The 27933-nt window shown below is 34.9% G+C and overlaps 2 protein-coding genes across 5 annotated transcripts; one reads left to right on the forward strand and one right to left on the reverse strand.

The window, feature by feature from the left end:
- The first annotated feature begins 150 nt into the window (after window positions 1-150).
- On the forward strand, window positions 151-20473 carry LOC138304926 (nuclear transcription factor Y subunit beta-like). 3 transcript variants are annotated; one of them, XM_069245322.1, is made up of 10 exons: window positions 173-265; window positions 6130-6244; window positions 6560-6648; window positions 7181-7251; window positions 10838-10903; window positions 14437-14504; window positions 14779-14908; window positions 15257-15329; window positions 16632-16708; window positions 17355-20473. In XM_069245322.1, the coding sequence occupies exons 3-10, from the start codon at window positions 6570-6572 to the stop codon at window positions 17379-17381; spliced, it is 591 nt and encodes a 196-aa protein (XP_069101423.1). In that variant the 5' UTR covers window positions 173-265; window positions 6130-6244; window positions 6560-6569; the 3' UTR covers window positions 17382-20473. The 3 variants fall into 3 exon arrangements, with proteins under 3 accessions (XP_069101422.1, XP_069101424.1, XP_069101423.1); XM_069245321.1 differs by lacking the exon at window positions 6130-6244 and having other exon boundaries at window positions 151-265; XM_069245323.1 differs by lacking the exons at window positions 6130-6244; window positions 16632-16708; window positions 17355-20473 and adding an exon at window positions 16139-16233 and having other exon boundaries at window positions 151-265.
- A 307-nt stretch (window positions 20474-20780) lies between these two features.
- LOC138304927 (uncharacterized) lies at window positions 20781-26556 on the reverse strand. 2 transcript variants are annotated; one of them, XM_069245325.1, is made up of 2 exons: window positions 26396-26556; window positions 20781-21535 (listed from the first exon to the last, which is right to left on the reverse strand). In XM_069245325.1, exons 1-2 carry the CDS (start codon window positions 26406-26408, stop codon window positions 21150-21152), a joined length of 399 nt encoding a protein of 132 aa, XP_069101426.1. In that variant the 5' UTR covers window positions 26409-26556; the 3' UTR covers window positions 20781-21149. The 2 variants fall into 2 exon arrangements, with proteins under 2 accessions (XP_069101426.1, XP_069101425.1); XM_069245324.1 differs by lacking the exon at window positions 26396-26556 and adding an exon at window positions 24584-24952.
- Between the last annotated feature and the right edge of the window lie 1377 nt (window positions 26557-27933).

Below are 27933 nucleotides of genomic sequence, written 5' to 3' on the forward strand. Positions count from 1 at the left end.
ATGTCATAAATATGTTAGTTGTAATACCTTTCACAAAACATATTTTTATCATAGGTTAAAACCGTAATTTTAAAAAACAGTTTTGCACATAAAGTGTTTTTACATTGAAGATTTTATTTTATGTCTAGAGATCTTTCTCTGGGCAAGTCAATTAATTTAACAGCCGTCGAATGTCACATTCTCTGCTGAGTGGCTGGCAGTCTCTGAAATCTCACTGGCTCCTGCATTGACCAACCAATTTCTCAAGTTCTTCTCAATCACAGAGGTTTGTTGATACTATCCTAATGGCCATTGGTCTACACGTGCGATTATTTTTAATCAACATACGAGCTAATACTTCAATGAAAGCTAAAAATCTAAAGCAAATCATGCCCGTCTCAAGGAAGACTTTAGGAATGTTAGAGAGTCGCCATTTTCTTTGTGTTCGGAAAGCAGAAAATGATTTCCTTGTGGATATTAGTTTTGTCTCGGTCGTTCATATTTGAAGTGTGATGACAGGGGACAGAGAATGATTCAAAGCGCTTCATTCAATAAATTTATGTTTCGATCTCTACTCAATATCTGTATATGTCATTTAAAATATGTTTCATATAAAATATTGACAAGTGGATGGTGTCAATCGGTACAATCACAGGGGTTTGTAATGATAAACTTAATGAAAATGAGAAAGCAGGCTACTTGATTTCATGGCTTTAAACAGTGATATTTTGCAAGCCATCATTACTGTGCTGCAGGCTGGAGAAGACATAGAACTCGTGTGAATTGCATTGATGGAACCAAAATAATCATGCCATCGTGGGTTCAGTTGTGAATTGCCAGGTACTCCAACTTGCCTAGTGTAGTAAATGCAAATGGCTGCTATTTTGTTAAGAAAGCCATCTCAATTGATACAAATGTTTTAATAGACACCATAAGGTACTCTGAACATAACAAGAAGACTCTTCACGAAAAAAATAGTTCAAACAATCTGTTTGGGGCGAAAAATGCAAATTTCCGGAAAGAGCCTCAAAGTCCACATTTTAACTAATTTTTTTTCGTAAATATTCTTCTTGTCATGTTCAGAGTACCTTATAGTGTATATAAGAGCACACTTGTATCAATTAAAATGTCTTCTTATATGCTATATTTGTGATCCGCCATTTAAAGCAGCCATTTGCATTTACAACAATAGGTTCCTGCGCTATTCGCTGGTCCGATTTTGCCAAACAAACTGTTGGAGTACCTGGCATAGTCACTACTGAACACGATGGCATGTTTATTTGGTGCCATCAATGCAATTCACACGAGTTCTATGTCTTCTCCAGAAATATAACATTTTTCTCTTATTTTACTGAAATTTACAAGCAGCTTCACAAATTACTTATCAACAGTAAGACTGACAGTTAGCCAGGGTATATACCAACAATTAATGAAATTAGTTTCTGTTCGATTGCAGCACAGTAATGCGTTTTAGGCTTGCAAAATATCACTGGTTAAAGCCATTCCATGAACCTTAGGACACAAATGACGAAGTCATATAATCAAATATATCATTTTTATACCGTAGAATAAACCCTTCAAAGCAAATAAACATATATATGTCCAGTACCTTTGAGAAACAAAAATTAAAAGTTTCTTAAAAGACAATGATATACGAAAATGTATATTAATGGTCTAAGAGGATGTTATGACACTAACCAAATGCAGTATTCCCAGTGTAAACTATGTTCACAGTGAAAATTCATGTTGTTTTTGCCGTCTAGCGCAACGATAATCAACCAACATACGGTAATTAGGACAGCGCGTTATAAAAATTAGCATTTAATTTATTTAAATTAAATTGTTAAGAAGGTGATTGTAGGTGTAACTTATTAACAGTAAGTTTATAACTTTTGTGACTATAAATTGTTTTACATTCCCAATATAGAATTAAAAGTCATTTCGGAATTGTAGTGGCCCATTAAAGATTATATACGTCACAATCATATACAATGGATGTTAGATTTACTTATAAAGTGATAAAATGCTATCACATTATAAAATTACTCATTCGACATAATTTACATCAAACAAACGTCATTTACACATTCACCATTACTTTAAAACAATTTATACACATTAACACATTTCACACAAAATACCTACCCTCTCGATCCGACAGGGGTTCTACGTCATATACATTTAGTATTGTAGGTATTAAGATATTCATAAACCTGTAGAAAAATAACTTAAGCCCAAAAATACTAGAATAAGGGTGAATACGCGGACCACGCCCGGAATTCGAAGGTTATTCAAATATACCAAAATTACAAAGTTTTAAATACAATAAATATCAATATGTAAATTAAAATGATTTAGATAATACTTATGGAAATAAACAGTTGATAACTTACGTTTAAAAGATCATACCGTATATATATCCCCCACTTAGTCTGTCTCAGTTTTGTCGAGATGCCCGCTCATCTCTGCCAAGTGTGTGAATATGAACATACAAGATCATACAGGTGCGCGAACGAAAAGGTACACAATCACGTGATACATTTGCATGACACAACAACACATAAGGACTGCTGACACAACACATTTGACAAACAAACCGTTTATGCAAGTACATGTAACATACGTCCCTATATATATATTTACATTTACTTGTCACTATAACTAACCAAGACAAAGTGAGGTGTATCACGGTATAACTGACACCCAAAGGTGACCATTATGATGCAAGGGTTTCAATATCAGGCGGTACCCGGTACTGTTTGCCAGTTGAACCTGGCTGTGGTACCGCCTGATTTGGGCTAAATTACATTAGATAGCATGCAGATGGTATAGAAAAGTACCCCCTGAAATTGCAATTGTACCGCCTCTGCTGAAAGATAATGAAACCCCTGTGATTTCACTAATGTTGACGTGGTGACGTCAACTGATCACCGTCAAAATGGCTGTTCCGTCTTGTGGATTAAAACGTCGTTAATAAATGGTTATCCTGGTCTAGTTTAAACAATGTTAATGCAGAGACCCTAAAATGAGTTGATAATGTAAATTTAAGCATTAACTATCTTCCTATGGCATCTATGGTCTATATAGATGCCAGAGCTTTGCAGACAATTATCTCATAATGCGCTAGCGCACATTAAGCTTCGCTGATTCTTCGCTGATGGCGGCCTCGTTGAAAGCGTAAACACTTATGGAGAGGCATTGATGATGTATTAATCTTTGTGGCAATAGGGGTTTTTTCCCCTCCTAAATTATGAAGACATGATTGTCTGCAAATTTAATTAAATTCATATTTTCACTACAAAAATATTGTATAAAAAACTTATGACAAACTTTATTAATTATGAATTATATATACAATGACACAGCCACAAAAATAACAATAATCCATGCAAAGTAGATCGAGATTCAAGAATACACAGTTTTTCATTAGATTACAAATCCCTGTCGTTACTTATAGGTTTTATGATAAAAGATTTGTATATATAATTGATTTTTTATTTCTTTTGAATATTGAATATCGCTATATCACACACTCATTCAAAAACAGCTTACTCATATCATCATCATCAATCATCACAACCATCATCATTCCATGATTTTCATCATCATCATGATCATCACCACAATCATCAACGTCAGCAGCAGCATTGCCACCATCAACATCATTACATCACATCTCTATTATCTCATCATACTGTCACTTATAACATACTGTCATCTTGTATTAAATTATTAATCATTCAAGAACAATTACACTATTCCTTCCACACATACAAAACAAGCATACATAATCATATATTCTCTTTTCTCATACTATCTTTCACTCATGACGGTGGTTATTAGTAAGATGATAATAGTAAATTATATTCAAGTTAAGACATATGGACGGTATATACATATATTGATAGAGGTATATTGCGTTTACACGTAGAGCAGAAAGAAAAGAAAAGTAATAACAAAGGGGTAAGATTAAGATTTAGAAAGGAAGAAGGTAGGTTAATTAGCAGAATTGTGGTACTCAGCCTTTTCAAAAACAATCTTACATATTTACATACATTTCTTTTTTAGCCCACCATCATCAGATGGTGGGCTATTCAAATCGCCTTTCGTCCGTGGTCCGTCGTCCATACGTCCTTCCGTCCGTCCGTCCGTCCGTTAACAATTCTTGTTACCGCTATTTCTCAGAAAGTACTGAAGGGATCTTTCTCAAATTTCATATGTAGGTTCCCCTAGGACCCTAGTTGTGCATATTGCATTTTGCGACCGATCGGTCAACAAGATGGCCGACAGGCGGCCATCTTGGATTTTGATAGTTAAAGTTTGTTACCGCTATTTCTCAAAAAGTACAGAAGGGATCTTTCTCAAATTTCATATATAGGTTCCCCTAGGACCCTAGTTGTGCATATTGCATTTCGGGACCAATCGGTCAACAAGATGGCCGACAGGCGGCCATCTTGGATTTTGATAGTTAAAGATTGTTACCGCTATTTCTCAAAAAGTGCTGAAGGGATCTTTCTCAAATTTCATATACAGGTTCCCCCAGGACCCTAGTTGTGCATATTGCATTTTGGGACCGATCAGTCAACAAGATGGCCGACAGGCGGCCATCTTGGATTTTGATAGTTAAAAGTTTGTTACCGCTATTTCTCAAAAAGAACTGAAGGGATCTTTCTCAAATTTCATATGTAGGTTCACCTAGGACCCTAGTTGTGCATATTGCATTTTGGGACCGATCAGGAACACAAGATGGCCGACTATTGTGTAGGCGGCCATCTTGGATTTTGATAGTTTCAAATTCATATGTTTAGCATAGTTTCCCCTTGTACGCATTTCTCAGAAGTACTGAGGTCTTTAAATCCAGATAGTTGTGCAGTGTGCTAGTACCTTTAAGGACTGCTCCATAATGCTTTTTGGGACTGATCGGTAAAAAAGATGGCCAACCCGGCCGCCATCTAAGATTTCATTGTTGAAGTTTGTTACCACTTTTTCTTAGAAAGTACTATAGCGATCTGTCTCAAATTTTATATGTAGTGTGTTTGAAAAAGTTTGAAAAGCAGGGAAAAGATCCTCTTTCCATTGTCAGACATAAATCATTCTTTGGTGGGCGCCAAGATCCCTCTGGGATCTCTTGTTTAATGTATGATAAAAATTAGTCTGGCTAGCTCAGATATGTGATGGTCAAGTTTTACCTTAGTTTGCATGGTTGATTAATCTGGCTAGCTCAGATATATTGTGGCCAAGTTTTCCTTAGTTTGCATGGTTGTTTAAATTTATTCTTAAATAGACACGGTCATATAACTAATAAAGACGCCAGATTTATAGGTGGAGAAAAACCAGTACCGGTAGTCATTAGTCAGTATATTATAAATATTACGTACATGTGCTTGAGAAGATATGAGATTCAAACTCACTAACCAGAGTTGGAAGGCTAAAAATGTTGCGACATATATATTCTAATTTAAGCCTTGATTTCGGCCATCAAAGTCATATTTTCCCCAAAAAATGTTCTTTAATTTAAATTCATGCATTAATGATCTCAAAATTAAAGTTATCATGTTGTTTATAAATTCCGTCAGTTTTCAATATTTTTTTTCAAACTTTATATTATACCCAGGTATATTTTTCAAAATCTTACTAGAGTTATTGCCCTTTGTAAACTGTTTTGGATATCAAGGTAAAATGCATGTTTTTCATGATTGCAGTCCTATCAAATTTTGTGTGGAAACAAAATAATGTTAACTTCAGAGTTTCGACATGCATACATTTGCATTTTTGACATTTTTAAACATTTAATTTATATACTGTATTTGACCCAATAACACCCATATCCCTATAAGCATCTCCCATTTTTGAGGTCTTATTTCAATTGCTCAGGCATAGGACCAATACTATAAAAATGTATAGGTTTGCAATAAATTTTGTCTTATTAAGCACCTTTTTATTTTAATTTTTTTAATGCCCTGGGCAGTTATTGGGTCAAATACGGTAACAGATTCAGTGTGCAAAACAGTACCACAAAATGAATCGGTACTGTATTTTCCTTGGCATTTACACTCTAAATATTTCTGAAGGTTCCAGGTTCAGTCCTTGATCTAGATATGGCCATTACATTTTCTTCATTCCTGTTACAAATTTGGTGTCCAATTATAGTGTCTTGGATCTCCAAGGGTGTCACTGTGAAGACTTTGAAAAAGGAGGGAGGATTGAAGCAGGATCGGATTGGACTTGGTCATTCATTGGTGACCCGATAGCTATAGCTCAATTGGTAAACCATCAGGCTAGTGTTTGTAGGTGCATGGTTTGAAGTTTGGTCTAAAAAATAAATTGTATGTTTAAAATTGCTATTAAAGTCCATTTTCATTTTACTATTTTTCTTCAAACATGCATGCACCTAGCTGTTCTAATATCCCCAAAACATTGGTACTTGTATATACATGTCGCCCATCCATACTGGGAAAATTAAATACATGGACCAGTTTACAAACAGGTGTAGTGGATGGCACTAGTTTGATAGGTAAACAGATCATATTAGTAACTGAATATTGTGTTGATAATATCTGAAATCAACTTTTTTGTTCAGGTGAGCTAAGATGGATGGTAATTCAGGAGATGGTGCTGTGGACAGTCTCGGTGAATCCATGTTTTCTGGATCTGTTCAACTACAGGATGGTAAGTACATAATTCAAATTAGAATTATTCTTCGTATACACATACGACAGCATTCTCTAAAATAGCTGTATGTATACCCTTCCTTCACTATGCTTAGTCAATCACTTGTCAGAAAAATGAATTTTGCTTCCAGAAATACTCTTCCAGCTACATATACCGTCTTAGCATATCATAGAGTTATTTACCCTTGCAGGAAGGTATCCATTTTTATGTCTATATAATGTCATTGCAATCAATACCTGTCTGCAAGGGCAGATAACTCTAGATGTTTGATATGTAAAGATGGAATACCGGTATCTGCAGTCGGTGTTTATTATGGTTACACATGGTCTTAATATTGTACAGGTAGATTACATTCATCTTGGTATTACTGGATCAAAGATGTTTCTAACAAAGAACAATGGATTCCATTTAATACTGTCTATGTAATTACTGATTAGTTAATTAGTTATCAGCTACATGACACCGTATATAATTAATGAATTTTCAATAGTTATTATATGACTACTCAAAGTTAATCATTATTTTTCAGATGGGGATGATACTTTACAGTCAGTTGAAAATGATGATGAACCCCGGGATAATGAACCATTAAGAGAACAGGTCTGTTGTGTTGGATACACTGGCAACCGGTTCACACGGAGAAATGGTCACCAGCTGATCACTGTTGTAAAGCTGATGATCGTACCAAGATAGGGAAAGGCTTGCACAGATTGTATGTTTGCAGCTCTAGTTTGGCCTCTAATTGGCATATTTTCATAATATTTTTTCATAGTCAGAAAAGTAACGATTGTCCGCTATATAATTCATGCACTAATGATAGTTATACATTGTATGCATGCTGGGTCATCAAGTTCACAGTGGTCAAAAATCCTTAAATCTTTCGACTTCTTCTCAAGAACCGAACGGCCCAGGATACTCATATTGGGCTTGCAGCATGCTTTGATGAAGGGTTATTTAGTTTATTCAAATTGTTGACCTCGACCTTCATTCAAGGTCACAGAGGTCAAATAGGTTAAAATCTTTAAACAACTTCTTGAGAATAACTAGGAGGCCTTGAGACCCAATATAGGGCCTGTGCCATTCTTGGATGGAGAGCTACCAAGTTTGTTCAAATGAATGACCTTGACCTTCATCCAAGGTCACAAGTGTCAAATCGGCTTAAATCTTTAAATAACTATTGTGAATCGAATAATTAAGAGGCCTAGAGGTCTGATATATATTGGGCCTGTGACATGCTGGGATGAAGGGCTACCATTTTTGTTTCTAAAAAAATGACCTTGATCTTCATTCACAGGGGTCAAATAGGCTAAAATCTTTAAACGAGTATATTGTATTGTGCCATTAGTCAGATGACAGTATTATGATTTGTATGTTAAATACATATCAGACACACAATTTATATAGACTTGCATAAAAACAACATACCAATAGACCAATATGAGGCTGAAATAGAGCTGCAAACATACAAATGGTGCAAGCCTTTCACCAACGTGGGATGTAGGTACCACATGGATGGTACGATCATCAGCTTTACCACGGTGAATATAGCAGATCTCTTTATACACATATTGTAAAATAATTTAAGGAATGTATCAAATTTACAATAGCATCCTTTGACAGACTATAAAATGATAGATTTTATTGTCACTGTTTGTTTCTTTAGTCTGTTGATGAATGATGATATATAACCAAGTATATTGTAAAAGATATATACTATTATATACTCTATGCACAAACCATATAATAATTTGAACTAAATAGATAATATATATATCATATATTCATTAGAAGACAACAGTATGTGTTCCTGGGTTATCCTTACATTCATTAGAAGACAACAGTATGTGTTCCTGAGTTATCCTTACATTCATTAGAAGACAACAGTATGTGTTCCTGAGTTATGCTGATGTACAGTGTATTTGTTATCCTTACATTCATTAGAAGACAACAGTATGTGTTCCTGGGTTATGCTGATGTACAGTGTATTTGTTATCCTTACATTCATTAGAAGACAACAGTATGTGTTCCTGGGTTATCCTTACATTCATTAGAAGACAACAGTATGTGTTCCTGAGTTATGCTGATGTACAGTGTATTTGTTATCCTTACATTCATTAGAAGACAACAGTATGTGTTCCTGGGTTATGCTGATGTACAGTGTATTTGTTATCCTTACATTCATTAGAAGACAACAGTATGTGTTCCTGGGTTATGCTGATGTACAGTGTATTTGTTATCCTTACATTCATTAGAAGACAACAGTATGTGTTCCTGGGTTATGCTGATGTACAGTGTATTTGTTATCCTTACATTCATTAGAAGACAACAGTATGTGTTCCTGAGTTATGCTGATGTACAGTGTATTTGTTATCCTTACATTCATTAGAAGACAACAGTATGTGTTCCTGGGTTATGCTGATGTACAGTGTATTTGTTATCCTTACATTCATTAGAAGACAACAGTATGTGTTCCTGGGTTATGCTGATGTACAGTGTATTTGTTATCCTTACATTCATTAGAAGACAACAGTATGTGTTCCTGAGTTATGCTGATGTACAGTGTATTTGTTATCCTTACATTCATTAGAAGACAACAGTATGTGTTCCTGAGTTATGCTGATGTACAGTGTATTTGTTATCCTTACATTCATTAGAAGACAACAGTATGTGTTCCTGAGTTATGCTGATGTACAGTGTATTTGTTATCCTTACATTCATTAGAAGACAACTGTATGTGTTCCTGAGTTATGCTGATGTACAGTGTATTTGTTATCCTTACATTCATTAGAAGACAACAGTATGTGTTCCTGGTTATGCTGATGTACAGTGTATTTGTTATCCTTACATTCATTAGAAGACAACAGTATGTGTTCCTGGGTTATGCTGATGTACAGTGTATTTGTTATCCTTACATTCATTAGAAGACAACAGTATGTGTTCCTGGGTTATGCTGATGTACAGTGTATTTGTTATCCTTACATTCATTAGAAGACAACAGTATGTGTTCCTGAGTTATGCTGATGTACAGTGTATTTGTTATCCTTACATTCATTAGAAGACAACAGTATGTGTTCCTGAGTTATGCTGATGTACAGTGTATTTGTTATCCTTACATTCATTAGAAGACAACAGTATGTGTTCCTGGGTTATGCTGATGTACAGTGTATTTGTTATCCTTACATTCATTAGAAGACAACAGTATGTGTTCCTGGGTTATGCTGATGTACAGTGTATTTGTTATCCTTACATTCATTAGAAGACAACAGTATGTGTTCCTGGGTTATGCTGATGTACAGTGTATTTGTTATCCTTACATTCATTAGAAGACAACAGTATGTGTTCCTGAGTTATGCTGATGTACAGTGTATTTGTTATCCTTACATTCATTAGAAGACAACAGTATGTGTTCCTGGGTTATGCTGATGTACAGTGTATTTGTTATCCTTACATTCATTAGAAGACAACAGTATGTGTTCCTGGGTTATGCTGATGTACAGTGTATTTGTTATCCTTACATTCATTAGAAGACAACAGTATGTGTTCCTGAGTTATGCTGATGTACAGTGTATTTGTTATCCTTACATTCATTAGAAGACAACAGTATGTGTTCCTGGGTTATGCTGATGTACAGTGTATTTGTTATCCTTACATTCATTAGAAGACAACAGTGTATGTGTTCCTGGGTTATGCTGATGTACAGTGTATTTGTTATCCTTACATTCATTAGAAGACAACAGTATGTGTTCCTGAGTTATGCTGATGTACAGTGTATTTGTTATCCTTACATTCATTAGAAGACAACAGTATGTGTTCCTGAGTTATGCTGATGTACAGTGTATTTGTTATCCTTACATTCATTAGAAGACAACAGTATGTGTTCCTGGGTTATGCTGATGTACAGTGTATTTGTTATCCTTACATTCATTAGAAGACAACAGTATGTGTTCCTGGGTTATGCTGATGTACAGTGTATTTGTTATCCTTACATTCATTAGAAGACAACAGTATGTGTTCCTGAGTTATGCTGATGTACAGTGTATTTGTTATCCTTACATTCATTAGAAGACAACAGTATGTGTTCCTGGGTTATGCTGATGTACAGTGTATTTGTTATCCTTACATTCATTAGAAGACAACAGTATGTGTTCCTGAGTTGATTACAGATGTGTATTTGTTATCCTTACAGGACAGATTTCTACCTATTGCTAATGTCGCAAGAATAATGAAGAAGTCGATCCCCAAATCTGGTAAAGTAAGTAAACCTGAAACCTGGTGATTTTATTTTTGAGTACTGGTGTTTTTAGCCCACCATCATCAGATGGTGGGCTATTTAAATCGCCTTTCGTCCGTGGTCCGTCGTCCGTCCGTCCGTTAACAATTCTTGTTACCGCTATTTCTCAGAAAGTACTGAAGGGATCTTTCTCAAATTTCATATGTTGGTTCCCTTAGGACCCTCGTTGTGCATATTGCATTTTGGGAGCGATCGGTCAACAAGATGGCCGACAGGCGGCAATCTTTGATTTTGATAGTTAAAGTTTGTTACCGCTATTTCTCAAAAAGTGCTGAAGGGATCTTTCTCAAATTTCATATACAGGTTCCCCTAGGACCCTAGTTGTGCATATTACATTTTGGGACCGATCGATGAACAAGAATAGCGGAGAGGCGGCCATCTTGGATTTTGATAGTTAAAGTTTGTTACCGCTATTTCTCAAAAAGTATGGAAGGGATCTTTCTCAAATTTCATATATAGGTTCCCCTAGGGCCCTAGTTGTGCATGTTGCATTTTGGGACCGATCGGTGAACAAGATGGCCGACAGGCGGCCATCTTGTAATTTGATAGTTAAAGTTTGTTACCGCTATTTCTCAAAAAGTACAGAAGGGATCTTTCTCAAATCTCATATATAGGTTCCCCTAGGACCCTTGTTGTGCATATTGCATTTTGGGACCGACTGGTCAACAAGATGGCCGACAGGCAGCCATCTTGGATTTTAATGGTTAAAGTTTGTTACCACTATTTCTCAAAAAGTATGGAAGGGATCTTTCTCAAATTTCATATATAGGTTCCCCTAGGGCCCTAGTTGTGCATGTTGCATTTTGGGACCGATCGGTGAACAAGATGGCCGACAGGCGGCCATCTTGTAATTTGATAGTTAAAGTTTGTTACCACTATTTCTCAAAAAGTATGGAAGGGATCTTTCTCAAATTTCATATATAGGTTCCCCTAGGGCCCTAGTTGTGCATGTTGCATTTTGGTACCGATCGTTGAACAAGATGGCCGATAGGCGGTCATCTTGGATTTTGATAGTTAAAGTTTGTTACTGCTATTTCTCAAAAAGTACAGAAGGGATCTTTCTCAAATCTCATATATAGGTTCCCCTAGGACCCTTGTTGTGCATATTGCATTTTGGGACCGACTGGTCAACAAGATGGCCGACAGGCAGCCATCTTGGATTTTAATGGTTAAAGTTTGTTACCACTATTTCTCAAAAAGTGCTAAAGGGATCTTTCTCAAATTTCATATACAGGTTCCCCTAGGACCCTAATTGTGCATATTGCATTTTGGTACCGATCGGTGAACAAGATGGCTGACAGGCTGTCATCTTGGATTTTGATAGTTAAAGTTTGTTACTGCTATTTCTCAAAAAGTACTGAAGGGATCTTTCTCAAATTTCATATGTCGGTTCCCCTAGGACCTTAGTTGTGCATATTGCATTTTGGGACCGACTGGTCAACAAGATGGTCGACAGGCGGCCATCTTGGATTTTAATGGTTAAAGTTTGTTACCACTATTTCTCAAAAAGTGCTGAAGGGATCTTTCTCAAATTTCATATACAGGTTCCCCTAGGACCCTAGTTGTGCATATTACATTTTGGGACCGATCGATGAACAAGATGGCGGAGAGGCGGCCATCTTGGATTTTGATAGTTAAAAGTTTGCTCCCGCTATTTCTCAAAAAGTATTGAAGGGATCTTTCTCAAATTTCATATATAGGTTCCCCTAGGGCCCTAGTTGTGCATGTTGCATTTTGGGACCGATCGGTGAACAAGATGGCCGACAGGCGGCCATCTTGTAATTTGATAGTTAAAGTTTGTTACCGCTATTTCTCAAAAAGTACTGAAGGGATCTTTCTCAAATTTCATATATAGGTTCCCCTAGGGCCCTAGTTGTGCATGTTGCATTTTGGTACCGATCGTTGAACAAGATGGCCGATAGGCGGTCATCTTGGATTTTGATAGTTAAAGTTTGTTACTGCTATTTCTCAAAAAGTACAGAAGGGATCTTTCTCAAATCTCATATGTCGGTTCCCCTAGGACCCTTGTTGTGCATATTGCATTTTGGAACCGACTGGTCAACAAGATGGTCGACAGGCGGCCATCTTGGATTTTAATGGTTAAAGTTTGTTACCACTATTTCTCAAAAAGTGCTAAAGGGATCTTTCTCAAATTTCATATACAGGTTCCCCTAGGACCCTAATTGTGCATATTACATTTCGGGACCGATCGGAAACAAGATGACCGACTGACGGCCATCTTGGATTTTGATAGTTAAAGTTTGTTATCAATATTTCTCAAAAAGTACTGAAGGGATCTTTCTCAAATTCCATGCATAGTTTCCCCTTGTACCCTAGTTGTGCATAGTACATTTATGGACTGATCCATAATGCCTTTCGGCACTGATTGGTAAACAAGATGGCAAACCGGCCGCCATCTTAGATTACATTGTTGAAGTTTGTTACCACTATGTCTTAGAAAGTACTATAGCGATCTGTTTCAAATTTTATATGTAGTGTGTTTGAACAAGTTTGAAAAGCAGGGAAAAGATCCCTCTTTCCATTGTCAGACATAGATCATTCTTTGGTGGGCGCCAAGATCCCTCTGGGATCTCTTGTATTAAAGACTTATTTAACTCTAACAAAGCATTATACACAGTTGAACAAATATAACTTGTACTTTATTGTAACTAGATCGTGTCAATCATTAGTGACCAGACAACTACTTCCTCTTATAAAAGTCTACTCTAGGGCCCAGTGAACATAACTGAACTTTATGGAATTCCTTAAGATAAAATTCCCAATAGGAAAGCAATGCAGAAAATAAGAAAAAATAATGAAGTTAATATAAGGAGCCTTCCATAAAATCTAACAGTGGACAAATTAAAGTTTAAGGCCCACTATGTATGTAAAGGTTTCTGAAAACTATTAATAACATAAGAAAATATTTATTGATGGCCTAAGATATGGTTACTATGCCAAACATATGCAAGGTTTCATGCATAATATATGATAACTGTGCAGATTGATTTCGCTGTTTTGCTGTCTAGCACAGTGATAATCAACTACCGCACAGTATTTAGGATGACGGCAGGAAACATAAGACGACCTACGTTATGGAAATAAACATTTTCTTTATTTGAATTAAATTGTTCAGAAGGTGATGATAAGTGTAGTATTAACAGTAAGTTAATAACTTTTGTAACTTTACAAAATTATCGATCTCGTTTAACATTCCCATTAATAAAAATTAAAGCTGTTTCAGAAAGGTAGTGGGCCTTTAAGGGATTCTTTAATGTTTAGGAAAGTTCATGTCACTGGGCTCTGGCCACTACATATATTTATTCTCCTCAGTTATTATGGTACAAACACTTCAATTTCAAAATTATATTTATTTTGCTGTACAAAATATAATTGATATATTAAATCAATGTTCCTATCATTTCAGTGTATGTTGTGATCCCAATGACCCATTAGTTTCCGTGGATATTACAGATTGCTGTTTTGTATTTTAGATTGCTAAAGATGCCAAAGAATGTGTTCAGGAATGTGTTTCAGAGTTCATTAGCTTTATCACCAGCGAGTATCCTTTGTTTAAACATTTCTGACTGAATTGTTTCCCTTCCTTCTCATGTCTATTGGTTATGAAATTATGGTATGCAAAATTTCTTTCTTAATGACCGCATCTAGAATATTTTATGTTTACACAATTAGTAATTATACATGTTGTCATTGTATAATATTGAATTGGCAATTTTTTCTTCTTCCTTAAATTATCGTGATGAGCCCTACCCCACCTCCCATTATTAAATCTGACCTCGTATAACCAGGTGTATGATACCCTTAACACTGTGAAGAGCTAGTGAGAGATGCCACCAGGAAAAACGGAAAACAATTAACGGAGAGGACATTTTATTTGCAATGTCAACTCTGGGATTCGATAGTTATGTTGAACCACTTAAGCTGTATCTCCAAAAATACAGAGAAGTATGTTGATACAACTCATTGAAAAACGATAAATGTATGCCCATATTTTGAAATTGTATTTATTGTCTTTTAACATTGTATTAGTGCTTAATTACTAATAAGGTATAAAAAAATAATAAGATGGCATATCTGATAGATAACATAAGTTAATTACAGAACAGTTTAATTTTTTGATACGAGTTATTGATCTTATTGAAAAGTGTGAAGAAACAATATGTTATTTAATACTAAATGATGTATATATAAATGATTGATTTTAAAATCTGATGTTTTTACTGGGATTGTATTATTTAACATACCTATATATAACATATAGCTTGAGTTGATGGCCCTGTATGTATATTCCAGTCTGCTAAAGGGGATAAATCTGGTCAGATCCCAGAGGAACCAAGACTGGAAGATCTCTCAGAAGATAGTTTTAGTAAGTAATATTTTATCTTAGAAGATCTCTCAGAAAATAGTTTTAGTAAGTTACATTTTATCTTAGAAGATCTCTCAGAAGATAGTTTTAGTAAGTAATATTTTATCTTAGAAAATCTCTCAGAAGATAGTTTTAGTAAGTAATATTTTATCTTAGAAGATCTCTCAGGGGATAGTTTTAGTAAGTAATATTTTATCTTAGAAAATCTCTCAGAAGATAGTTTTAGTAAGTAACATTTTATCTTAGAAAATCTCTCAGAAGATAGTTTTAGTAAGTAATATTTTATCTTAGAAGATCTCTCAGAAGATAGTTTTAGTAAGTAATATTTTATCTTAGAGATCTCTCAGAAGATAGCTTTAGTAAGTAACATTTTATCTTAGAAGATCTCTCAGAAGATAGTTTTAGTAAGTAATAATTTATCTTAGAAGATCTCTCAGGGGATAGTTTTAGTAAGTAACATTTTATCTTAGAGATCTCTCAGAAGATAGTTTTAGTAAGTAACATTTTATCTTAGAAGATCTCTCAGAAGATAGCTTTAGTAAGTAACATTTTATCTTAGAAGATCTCTCAGGGGATAGTTTTAGTAAGTAACATTTTATCTTAGAAGATCTCTCAGGGTATAGTTATATTTAAGAGATATTTGGAGTTCTCATGTCCATCACATGTCTCACTAAAGATATTGGTAAAAAAATTGTTGAGAAATGTGAGCAGTTTTATTACCAAATTATGGTATATCCCAAGTATCAAAAATAAAATAAGAACCACAGAAATATTATCTTGATAAATTATGTATATTGATGTTTGAACAGATGCCCACACGTTACAAAGTAATATCTTGATATATTTAATGTTTGAACAGATGCCCACACATTACAAAGTAATGTCTTGATATATTTAATGTTTGAACAGATGCCCACACGTTACAAAGTAATATCTTGATATATTTACTGTTTGAACAGATGCCCACACATTACTTAGTAATGTTTTGATATATTTAATGTTTGAACAGATGCCCACACATTACAAAGTAATATCTTGATATATTTAATGTTTGAACAGATGCCCACACGTTACAAAGTAATATCTTGATATATTAATTGTTTGAACAGATGCCCACACGTTACAAAGTAATATCTTGATAATGTTTGAACATATGCCCACACTTTACTTAGTAATGTTTTGATATATTGATGTTTGAACAGATGCCTACAGGTTACAAAGTAATATCTTGATATATTTAATGTTTGAACATATGCCCACACTTTACTTAGTAATGTTTTGATATATTTAATGTTTGAACAGATGCCCACACGTTACAAAGTAATATCCTGGCAACAGATCAACAGAATGTAATATACACAGCAACATACCCTAACCAGGTAAGTAGGTCTTACTACATCAAATCTGCTCAGTTAGCTGTATCACATATGAAGGATAGGGTTATTCTACTTTAGGGTCACAAAAATGTTGATCCCAAGGATCAGTCAAACTATATAGCTAGCTTTGTTAGTTCATCTGACCCGAAGGGTCAGGATGACCTTTTGTCATCATGCACCGTCAGTCGTAGTGCGATGTGTGTAAACTTTTCATTCAAACGACTTCTTCACAAAAACCAAAAAGCCCAGGATACTCATATTGGGCCTGCAGCATGCTTGCATGAAGGGCTACCAAGTGTGTTCAAATGAATGACCTTGACCTTGGTTCAAAGTCACAGGGGTCAAAAAGGCTAATATCTCTAAACAACTTCTTCTCAATAAGCGAAAGACCCAGGGTACTCTTATTGGGCTTTCTGTTGGAAGTTATCAGTATATAATTTGTTATCAGTTACAATGGAGGTATGGTAACACTCCAAAACAATGATACCCTCAGTACTTTGCACTCTTAAGGTGAATAGTATTATTTTGATAATGTTATTTTTATGTGCATGTTCTAGCATTTAATTCTTTAGGGATTTTGATCGTTCCATTTTTTAACCTTATCTAAGGATTGATACCTAGTTTACTCAAGTTGTCTTTCTGTTTTCAGATATCACAACAGATAACCTTTGGATGAAGTAGATATGTATGTTGTATCCTACATCCTCGCTCCATACATGGTGATGAACTATCTTTTATCTTGTGGGATTATTGCAATATTGAATCACAGTGTTTTATTCCGTGATAACTCACATACCATGTTATGCCTATCTTTGTATAGTCATGACTTGTAACTTGCATCACAAAGAGAAAGAACTTACCAATGTAGCCAACAGGAAGTGGTATCAACAGGAAGTAGTACCAACAGGAAGTGGTATTAACAGGAAGTGGTACCAACAGGAAGTGGTCATCATGTGATCTACCAATGATTCACAGATTCTAGGTAAAGTTCCCAGTGGCGGTGACGTGTGCCACCATCTGGAGATGAATTTCTTGTGTAACCTATAAGGTTAAGGAACCTTTCAGAGCCTTGACCAAATTTCTTATCAGATATATTCATACATGTACATTGTGACAATTACACAGTGAATCTACATGTCTGACCATCAAAAGTTACAACTTGTCTGTAAAGAGATGCGTAACATGTACTTTACAAGTTTACAAGGCTCAGCTTAGTGTAACTACCATTTAACAAGGGGAGATAACTCTAACTTACAGACTATTATCTCAATCACAGATTTTAACAGCATGTCTGCAATGTATTGCAATGTTTTAATAATAGAGACCGACACTGTCTGATCCATTGTTTATGATTTGTATTCTAAAAGTCAGCTACTTAAAACACAAATGGATAGGATCTACATACCAAGTATTTAGGATTCGCATCACACATTATATGAAATGTTAAAAAGGAAGCATAAATTGCCATCTCCAATCATGGACAATGTATCCCATACACTTTACTGATGTATTTGTATGAAGCGTTGCTTTATAATATAGGATAAGCCACTTTGGATTGTAATCCTTATTTTTTGTCATGTAAAAGATCTGAATCCTGAAGATTTGTTTACAGATTAATAGCTGTGCTATGTTTGTGTATCGTATTAGAAAGTTAAAATACTTGATGGGATCTGAATGAGAGGATGAATATAAGTAAGACAACTATTTGATGTAAGATTGTATTTGAAGATATTTAGCAATACTACCATATTTGCAGTAATCAGCGCCCAGGGTGGTTAAACAAATGTAACAAAGGGGGCACTTATGAGTGAACCAAATTGTAAATTGTGGAAGAAAAATGTCAGCCATATTTTATCTCTTTCCGGATTCATGACACATTAATCTTTTACAGTAAAAGACTCCCAAGTCCATGTAATATGGGATACAATGCTGATGTCAGAGGCATCACATGTAAAATTATGTTTAATCCATGTGATGGGGGGCGTTTATACAACTTCAACTCCTTCTCCAGAAAAAGGGACGGCGCTTATAGGGGGAGGGGCACTAATTACGGCAAATAAGGTATTATTATTCATTATTTATTGACGTATGAGGCAACAGTGTGTTGGGATTTCTCTCTCATCCATTTATACCATGACAATTTAATTCCTGGTAACCCAGTCCAGGCTATTTTTGTACAAACTGCATGGCATCCTTGGAAATAGTACTAATTATCTTTACTGTTGTAAACGGGAATTTATATGTAGAGCTTGGATTTCCAAGACTATTTCAATCTGGAAATTTAATAAGATAAAAGATCAAAAGACAAAGAATATTCATTTTACACCTGACCTTAATTTCTCGTCATACAAATGTAACTTATACTTATATGCATCCAGGTTAATTGATAACAAATTTTCCAGCATGAGGTACTGTAAAGCTTTCAAAGAAATCTGTTTTAATTTTGTCTATTTGCTTTAGAAATCTTCTTTTTTTTCTATTAGCTTTTACTCATTTAAAAAAGATGCATTGACCTGTTAAAATTGATTTAGGAGTGACCTTCCTTAACCTAGTATTTGGTCACAGTTGTACTTAGAATAGTTGATGGTTTTCTGTAGCCTGTAATAAGAATAATGTCTGGTGAGGTAGAACATCATTTTACAGTGAAATAGTTTAGTTTACATATGTTTGAAGATCAAGGATTAGTTATGTCAACTTTTAATGTAGGAAAAGTTTGTTAGAGACGCCAACCTCTGTTTATAATGAAATATTTCTTTTTACTTGTAAGGTCAAATACACACACTTAATGATCAGTTTTGTGTAGATAACAATTTATTTTATAACCCGTGATATGATTCTGTCGTTATTAGCTTGCCTGCCTATAAGGGCAAGCAAGCTTAATCTTATATTGGTGTTTTTGTCTGGCATCATCTATTCCCTTCAATTTCTTCCAAATCTTAGATTGATGTTAGTTCTGCAGCATGCTTAGTTGTAGTATGGCTATTTAAGGTTTGCAGATACATGTAAATGGAATTGGCCTGCATTCAGGGTACCAAGTGCTATATTGGCGAAAATCTTTCAAATGGCTCCTGATCTACTATAGATTTTGACCTGAGAATAAAATACTTGGGTGAAAGTTTGTTATAGAGCTAGTATGATTAATGTCTTTACATGAGATCATATATTGATTGACCCTTGACCTTTAGTAGCTTCAGAAGTCAAATCAAAATTTCTCCGAAATCTGAAGAGTCAAAACCATGTGCTTTAAACTCAAGATACATCTAAGTTTTGGAATAAGAAACATACTCTCATGGGTCTACTGGATCTCTTGGTCTGTAGGAACTTTAACATTAAGAATAAGATTTAATGTCTTCAGGAAGTTAAACATATTAGGATTTAATGTATTTGGGAAGCACGGAACTTTATCATAAGGTCTAGGACTTAATGTATTTGGGAACTTTAACATTTAAGGACTAAGATGTTTTAGGAACTTAATGTTTGATTAAGATCCCTTGGGATCTGATGTTGGCCCTGTTACATGCACAAAGAGCATCAGATAATGCACTATAGTATAGGTGAGCGATTCAGGCACTTGATACCCGACATTGTTATTGGTATGTCTTGTGAAACTATTTCTTTGTGTTTTATATGTTACTATATTGAGAACAGAGATATTAAAACAATGTGGTGCTTTTACCCAATACTAAGGGAACTTTTGTACAGATAGATTGTGGATGTTGATGATTTCAATCAAATCATGCATTAAATAAACTTTCCACAACATTGAAATATTTGTTTGTTTTATTGTTTTATGTGTTTACAAGTCCTCCATTCTGGGACTCAAGATCGAATGCCGTGTGGGGCAGTTGCCAGATACTGACCGCTGGTCAGTGTTTTTGCCAGATACTGACCACTGGTCAGTGTTTTCCCGGAGTACTCTTGTTTTCCACCTTCATCTAAACATGATATATATGTGTACTTAAATGACCCCACCTGTTAATAGGATGTCAATCAGAGCACCAGTACACTACAACAAAGGCTTTACGTATACCAAGTAGGCGCTAATGCCTATAGATTGAAAATGTTGAAACATAAATCTTTTTAAAGGGTTTAATAATTGTTATGAAAAAGCATGCATTTATACGATAAAATTTCACTGTTTTGAGTGTAAGATTATATCAATCGTAAGACTGTCTGGACAGACGCCGTCTCTTTTGGCAGGTGATACACGTATTAACGTCTAGCAGAAGCAAAACTTGCACAAGAGCAAGAAATGTCCTGTTCACGTTTCCACATTATCTGTCTACGACACTGATGAAGAAGATTCTTGCTACAGCTGTAGCATATATCCTATCACTTTACGCTCCTATTTTGGTCATTTCGCGAAGTCCAGTCCATCTTCGATATAAAAAGAGAGAATGTTTACAAGTCGATGTTTTGGAATGTGCTTTAAGGCGAACCTCCATTAACTAAGGTTTGAGAAAGCGTCCGGTGTGAGCTCTGCATTATTGGAGTGTCGTTCGGACACAACGTCGGCGATTTCGGCTTTCCCGAGTTCCTTTAATGCTCTGTCCAATTCCTTCACCTTCTCGCGCTCCTTGGCCCCAGCGCGCATGCTCTTCCAGTGCAATAGACACCTGCGCGTTGTCTCTGTCCTTAGAGATTCGTTGGCGTCGAGGAGTCCACATTCGGACGCACTGTTGGCGATGTTTACAATGTCTGTGTTTGGCACATTGAGGTACATGGTCAACACGAGTCCGTTCAGGTCATCCTGTCCGATCTCCTTGGCGAGAATGGCCAAACTGCCGTCCTTCAACACCGCAGACTCCTTGGTCTTGGTCGCTGTAGCCACTGTAAACATATTCAATTAGCATAATAAATGTACAGGGGACGTGCAAAACATCACTGTAAACTATATATATAAAACATATACAAATAGTATAATAAATGTACTAATACAGTGCAAATCACGACTGACAGAGATATGATATGCTGTAGTTTTGTTTATGATATCACGACTACAAAGATCTGATGTGCTATAGTTTTGTTTACACAGTACATATCACGACTACAAAGATCTGATATGCTGTAGTTTTGTTTACACAGTACAAATCACGACTACAAAGATCTGATATGCTGTAGTTTTGTTTACACAGTACATATCACGACTACAAATATCTGATATGCTGTAGTTTTGTTTACACGGTACAAATCACGACTACAGAGATCTGATATGCTGTAGTTTTGTTTACACAGTACAAATCACGACTACAGAGATCTGATATGCTGTAGTTTTGTTTACACAGTACAAATCACGACTACAGAGATCTGATATGCTGTAGTTTTGTTTACACGGTACAAATCACGACTACAAAGATCTGATATGCTTAGTTTTGTTTACACAGTACAAATCACGACTACAAAGATCTGGTATGCTGTAGTTTTGTTTACACGGTACAAATCACGCTACAAAGATCTGATATGCTGTAGTTTTGTTTACACATTACAAATCACGACTACAAAGATCTGATATGCTGTAGTTTTGTTTACACGGTACAAATCACGACTACATAGATCTGATATGCTGTAGTTTTGTTTACACAGTACAAATCACGACTACAGAGATCTGATATGCTATAGTTTTGTTTACATAGTACAAATCACGACTACAGAGATCTGATATGCTGTAGTTTTGTTTACATAGTACAAATCACGACTACAGAGATCTGATAAGTTATAGTTTTGTTTACACGGTACAAATCACGACTACAAAGATCTGATATGCTGTAGTTTTGTTTACACCGTACATATCACGACTACAAAGATCTGATATGCTGTAGTTTTGTTTACACAGTACATATCACGACTACAAAGATCTGATATGCTGTAGTTTTGTTTACACAGTACATATCACGACTACAAAGATCTGATATGCTGTAGTTTTGTTTACACAGTACAAATCACGACTACAGAGATCTGATATGCTATGGTTTTGTTTACACAGTACAAATCACGACTACAAAGATCTGATATGCTGTAGTTTTGTTTACACGGTACATATCACGACTATAAAGATCTGATATGCTGTAGTTTTGTTTACACGGTACAAATCACGACTACAAAGATCTGATATGCTATAGTTTTGTTTACACAGTACAAATCACGACTACAAAGATCTGATATGCTATAGTTTTGTTTACACAGTACAAATCACGACTACAAAGATCTGATATGCTGTAGTTTTGTTTACACAGTACAAAATCACGACTACAAAGATCTGATATGCTGTAGTTTTGTTTACACAGTACAAATCACGACTACAAAGATCTGATATGCTGTAGTTTTGTTTACACAGTACAAATCACGACTACAAAGATCTGATATGCTGTAGTTTTGTTTACACGGTACAAATCACGACTACAAAGATCTGATATGCTGTAGTTTTGTTTACACAGTACAAATCACGACTACAAAGATCTGATATGCTGTAGTTTTGTTTACACAGTACACAACACGACTACAAAGATCTGATATGCTGTAGTTTTGTTTACACAGTACAAATCACGACTACAAAGATCTGATATGCTGTAGTTTTGTTTACACAGTACAAATCACGACTACAAAGATCTGATATGCTGTAGTTTTGTTTACACAGTACATATCACGACTACAAAGATCTGATATGCTGTAGTTTTGTTTACACAGTACAAATCACGACTACAAAGATCTGATATGCTGTAGTTTTGTTTACACGGTACACATCACGACTACATAGATCTGATATGCTATAGTTTTGTTTACACAGTACAAATCACGACTACAAAGATCTGATATGCTGTAGTTTTGTTTACATAGTACAAATCACGACTACAGAGATCTGATATGCTATAGTTTTGTTTACACAGTACAAATCACGACTACAAAGACCTGATATGCTGTAATTTTGTTTACACAGTACATATCACGACTGCAAAGATCTGATATGCTGTAGTTTTGTTTACACAGTACATATCACGACTACAAATATCTGATATGCTGTAGTTTTGTTTACACAGTACAAATCACGACTACAGAGATATGATATGCTGTAGTTTTGTTTACACGGTACAAATCACGACTACAAAGATCTGATATGCTATAGTTTTGTTTACACAGTACATATCACGACTACAAATATCTGATATGCTGTAGTTTTGTTTACACGGTACAAATCACGACTACAGAGATCTGATATGCTATGGTTTTGTTTACACAGTTCAAATCACGACTACAAAGATCTGATATGCTGTAGTTTTGTTTACACGGTACAAATCACGACTACAAAGATCTGATATGCTGTAGTTTTGTTTACACAGTACATATCACGACTACAAATATCTGATATGCTGTAGTTTTGTTAACACAGTACAAATCACGACTACAAAGATCTGATATGCTGTAGTTTTGTTTACATCTCCCTAGCTAACATGAAAGACATCAACGTTCAGGCTCCGATAAGGAACTAGACAGTAGTATAAACTATAGTAATTCTTGTTTTCAGTGTTACTTTTGGTTTATTTATTTTATTTTTACGTCCTATTAACAGCCAGGGTCATGTAAGGACGTGCCAGGTTTGTTGGTGGAGGAAAGCCGGAGTACCCGGAGAAAAACCACCGACCAGCGGTCAGTACCTGGCAACTGCCCCACATGGGATTCGAACCCGCATCCCAGAGGTGGAGGGCTTGTGGTAATATGTCGGGACATCTTAACCACTCGACCACCGCGGCCCCTCAGTGTTACATAACATTTTACTAGATCTGCCATGAGAAAAAAATATGTGATGGATCTAGAAAAGGCACTGTCTAAAGATAAAAATTCTTTACCAACACGCCGGATTATCTTGGCAAACAATTGACTTACTCTTCTTTTTCTTTGGTACCCGAGTCGCCGGCATTTCGAAAAAATGATATAATCCTTTGATAAAATTAACAGAACCTCACTACATGTAATTGTCGTTTTAGGTAAATTCCCACGTTAACAAAAAATAATGCCTTCACTTCCAACATAAATACACTTGTAACACTATGTAGGTAGGTTATCCAGATAGTTTGCCAACATTCAGATAGATGCTGTCCTCTATGTAGTGTCAACTCCTCCAAGGCGACAAACAGACCATATGTAAATTCTCGCCTGTGATTGGGTCGTGTCAACACTCGTTCTCGGAATTAATTTTGAACTGTACATACGAAACCTGTTTAGTATAACGCATCCATTGATTTTATACAATCGTATCAGCTAGCTTTGGCTGGGACAATAAACTCTACAGAACTGTCAATGACAATAGAATAATGATCACTGTAATCTCCATCACTGCAACTTGTGGTGTGTGGGGATTAAAATCCATTAACTTCAATACAACTAGGATTTGCAGATTATTGAATATGGCGGGGGACACATTTTAGGGTTGTGAAGTAGACTAATTAACTTATTTTGTACAGTTTAGCTTGTTTAATGTGAGACCAATATATCGATAAGGTTTACTCATCCGTAATTTAAGTGCAAACATTAATCCATTTATCCCGATCGGGAAATTAACTTGTTTACAGTGCGTGTCGCTCTGTTTATGTAATATTATATTAGAAATTCAACCACTTAAAATACGCGATCATAGTAAAACCTAAGGATTTTGACGCATGCAGGGATACTAATTATCAAATTGCAACTTATAGATACCGGTTTCAATCCAGCTTAGAAAAAAGTATTTTTTTTCTGAATATGTGGCAACATTCGAATAGCATAATGGTCTTGGTTACTGCACGTGACGCGTTTGGTACTAGTTTGGTGTTTTGGGAGACTGAGGGTGGATCCTTTGTCTGCTGTATAGTGTTGTCACGCTGAAACATGCCGACAGCCACACTGAACAGATCACAAACAAATACACGGAGATGGTGACAGATTCACTGGCGGCGCGACCAATCTACATCGTGTGTAGATCGCTTTCAAAATAAACAGTCTGAATAGTGAGCTTAAAAATAACCCGGCGGTCTGAATTGAATGGTAGACCATAGTCTGAAGATGTGTCAAAACAAAAGACAAACGTGAAAGGAAATGGAGAATATGAAAGACAATTAAAAAGTCTGCCGAATTAGGAATTTCGTGAAACAGACAATAGAAGGATTTCCTTTTACAAATGGTTACCTATCAACACGTATATTATTTGATAACAATTTAGAATTCAATATTGGTTGGATTTTTTTTTATAAATCGATCGTTTAAACATTAGACATAGCCCCCGACTGCGCTGTCTAAACCCTCTTTACGTTTGATTGATGGACACATTAACCCTATTCGTGTGATCAGCAAACACCGGCGAACAGAAAGTCGTGTGTGACAGGCTACAGGAAATTACGTCAATGTGTACTGAGGCATAGAATATAAACACAACCCTCCCGTCAATATGACAGGCCAGATTTAATATAAAATCACATTAAACAGACTTTGCTAGGATCCAATATATTGCCGGAGTGTTCACATTCCAAGACACTCCAAAGGATATAGATCTAGAGAGAGTGCAGTTCAGAATAGACTTATCGATTACCAGTATCCCGGACCATTATGGTCTAGATGTTCAGATAGTGATCACAATCAAGTCATTGTTTACACATACATTTTACATTACAGGTAATACTGGTGTATTGTTAGTGAGAGTAACAATAGTAATATGATTCATACCTTCCTCCGTCATGCTTTCCTCTACGGATAAAAAAGTACAGAGAAAAAACGTCCCGGATACACAGTACACTTCAGTAGATATATATATATTTATAGGAGTCGAATAGTTTTGACAACAACAGCATAGCAACCACGCCACTGAGCCATTGAATACCTGTCAGGTGTATACATACCGGTAGACGTATATCAGGTGTGTAGTCAGTATATATGTACTGTATAACAATGTACATTTACCTGTATAGATGCAAAAGTTGTCATTAATAAAATGTGAGCAATTAAAGACATAAAAGACATTAAACACCCTGCTGCTGATAATAGTATTGATTCCTATTATTTCTATTGTTTCCCATTATTACTATTGTTTCCTATTATTTCTATTGTTTCCTATTATTACTATTGTTTCCTATTATTACTATTGTTTCCTATTATTTCTATTGTTTCCTATTATTTCTATTGTTTCCTATTATTTCTATTGTTTCCTATTATTACTATTGTTTCCTATTATTTCTATTGTTTCCTATTATTTCTATTGTTTCCTATTATTACTATTGTTTCCTATTATTACTATTATTTCTATCGTTTCCTATTATTTCTATTGTTTCCTATTATTACTATTGTTTCCTATTATTACTATTGTTTCCTATTATTACTATTGTTTCCTATTATTACTATTGTTTCTTATTATTTCTATTGTTTCCTATTATTACTTTTGTTTCTTATCGTTTCTTTCTGTTTCTATTATTACTATTGTTTCCCATTATTACTATTGTTTCTATATTCATGTTTCTATTATTTCTATTGTTTCCTATTATTACTATTGTTTCCTATTATTTCTATTGTTTACTATTATTTCTATTGTTTCTTTATTCTATTGTTTCTATTATTACTATTGTTCTTTCTATTCTTTACTATTGTTTCCTATTATTTACTATTGTTTCCTATTATTTCTATTGTTTCCTATTATTACTATTGTTTCCTATTATTACTATTGTTTCCTATTATTCTATTGTTTCTATTATTTTCTATTGTTTCCTATTATTCTATTGTTTCTTATTTATTGTTTCCTATTATTTACTATTGTTTCCTATTATTACTATTGTTTCCTATTATTACTATTGTTTCCTATTATTACTATTGTTTCCTATTATTTTCTATTATTCTATTGTTTCCTATTATTACTATTGTTTTTATTATTTCTATTGTTTCTATTATTTCTATTGTTTCCTATTATCTATGTTTCTATTATTCTATTGTTTCCTATTATTACTATTGTTTCTATTATTCTATTGTTTCTTATTATTTCTATTGTTTCCTATTATTACTATTGTTTCCTATTATTACTATTATTTTCTATTGTTTCCTATTATTTCTATTGTTTCCTATTATTACTATTGTTTCTTATTATTTCTATTGTTTCCTATTATTACTATTGTTTCCTATTATTACTATTATTTCTATTGTTTCCTATATTTATTTTTTATTTCTATTGTTTCCTATTATTACTATTGTTATTTTCCTATTTATTACTATTGTTTCCT

This window comes from Argopecten irradians, chromosome 12 (genome assembly GCF_041381155.1).
Source record: "Argopecten irradians isolate NY chromosome 12, Ai_NY, whole genome shotgun sequence".
Taxonomy (NCBI): domain Eukaryota; kingdom Metazoa; phylum Mollusca; class Bivalvia; order Pectinida; family Pectinidae; genus Argopecten; species Argopecten irradians.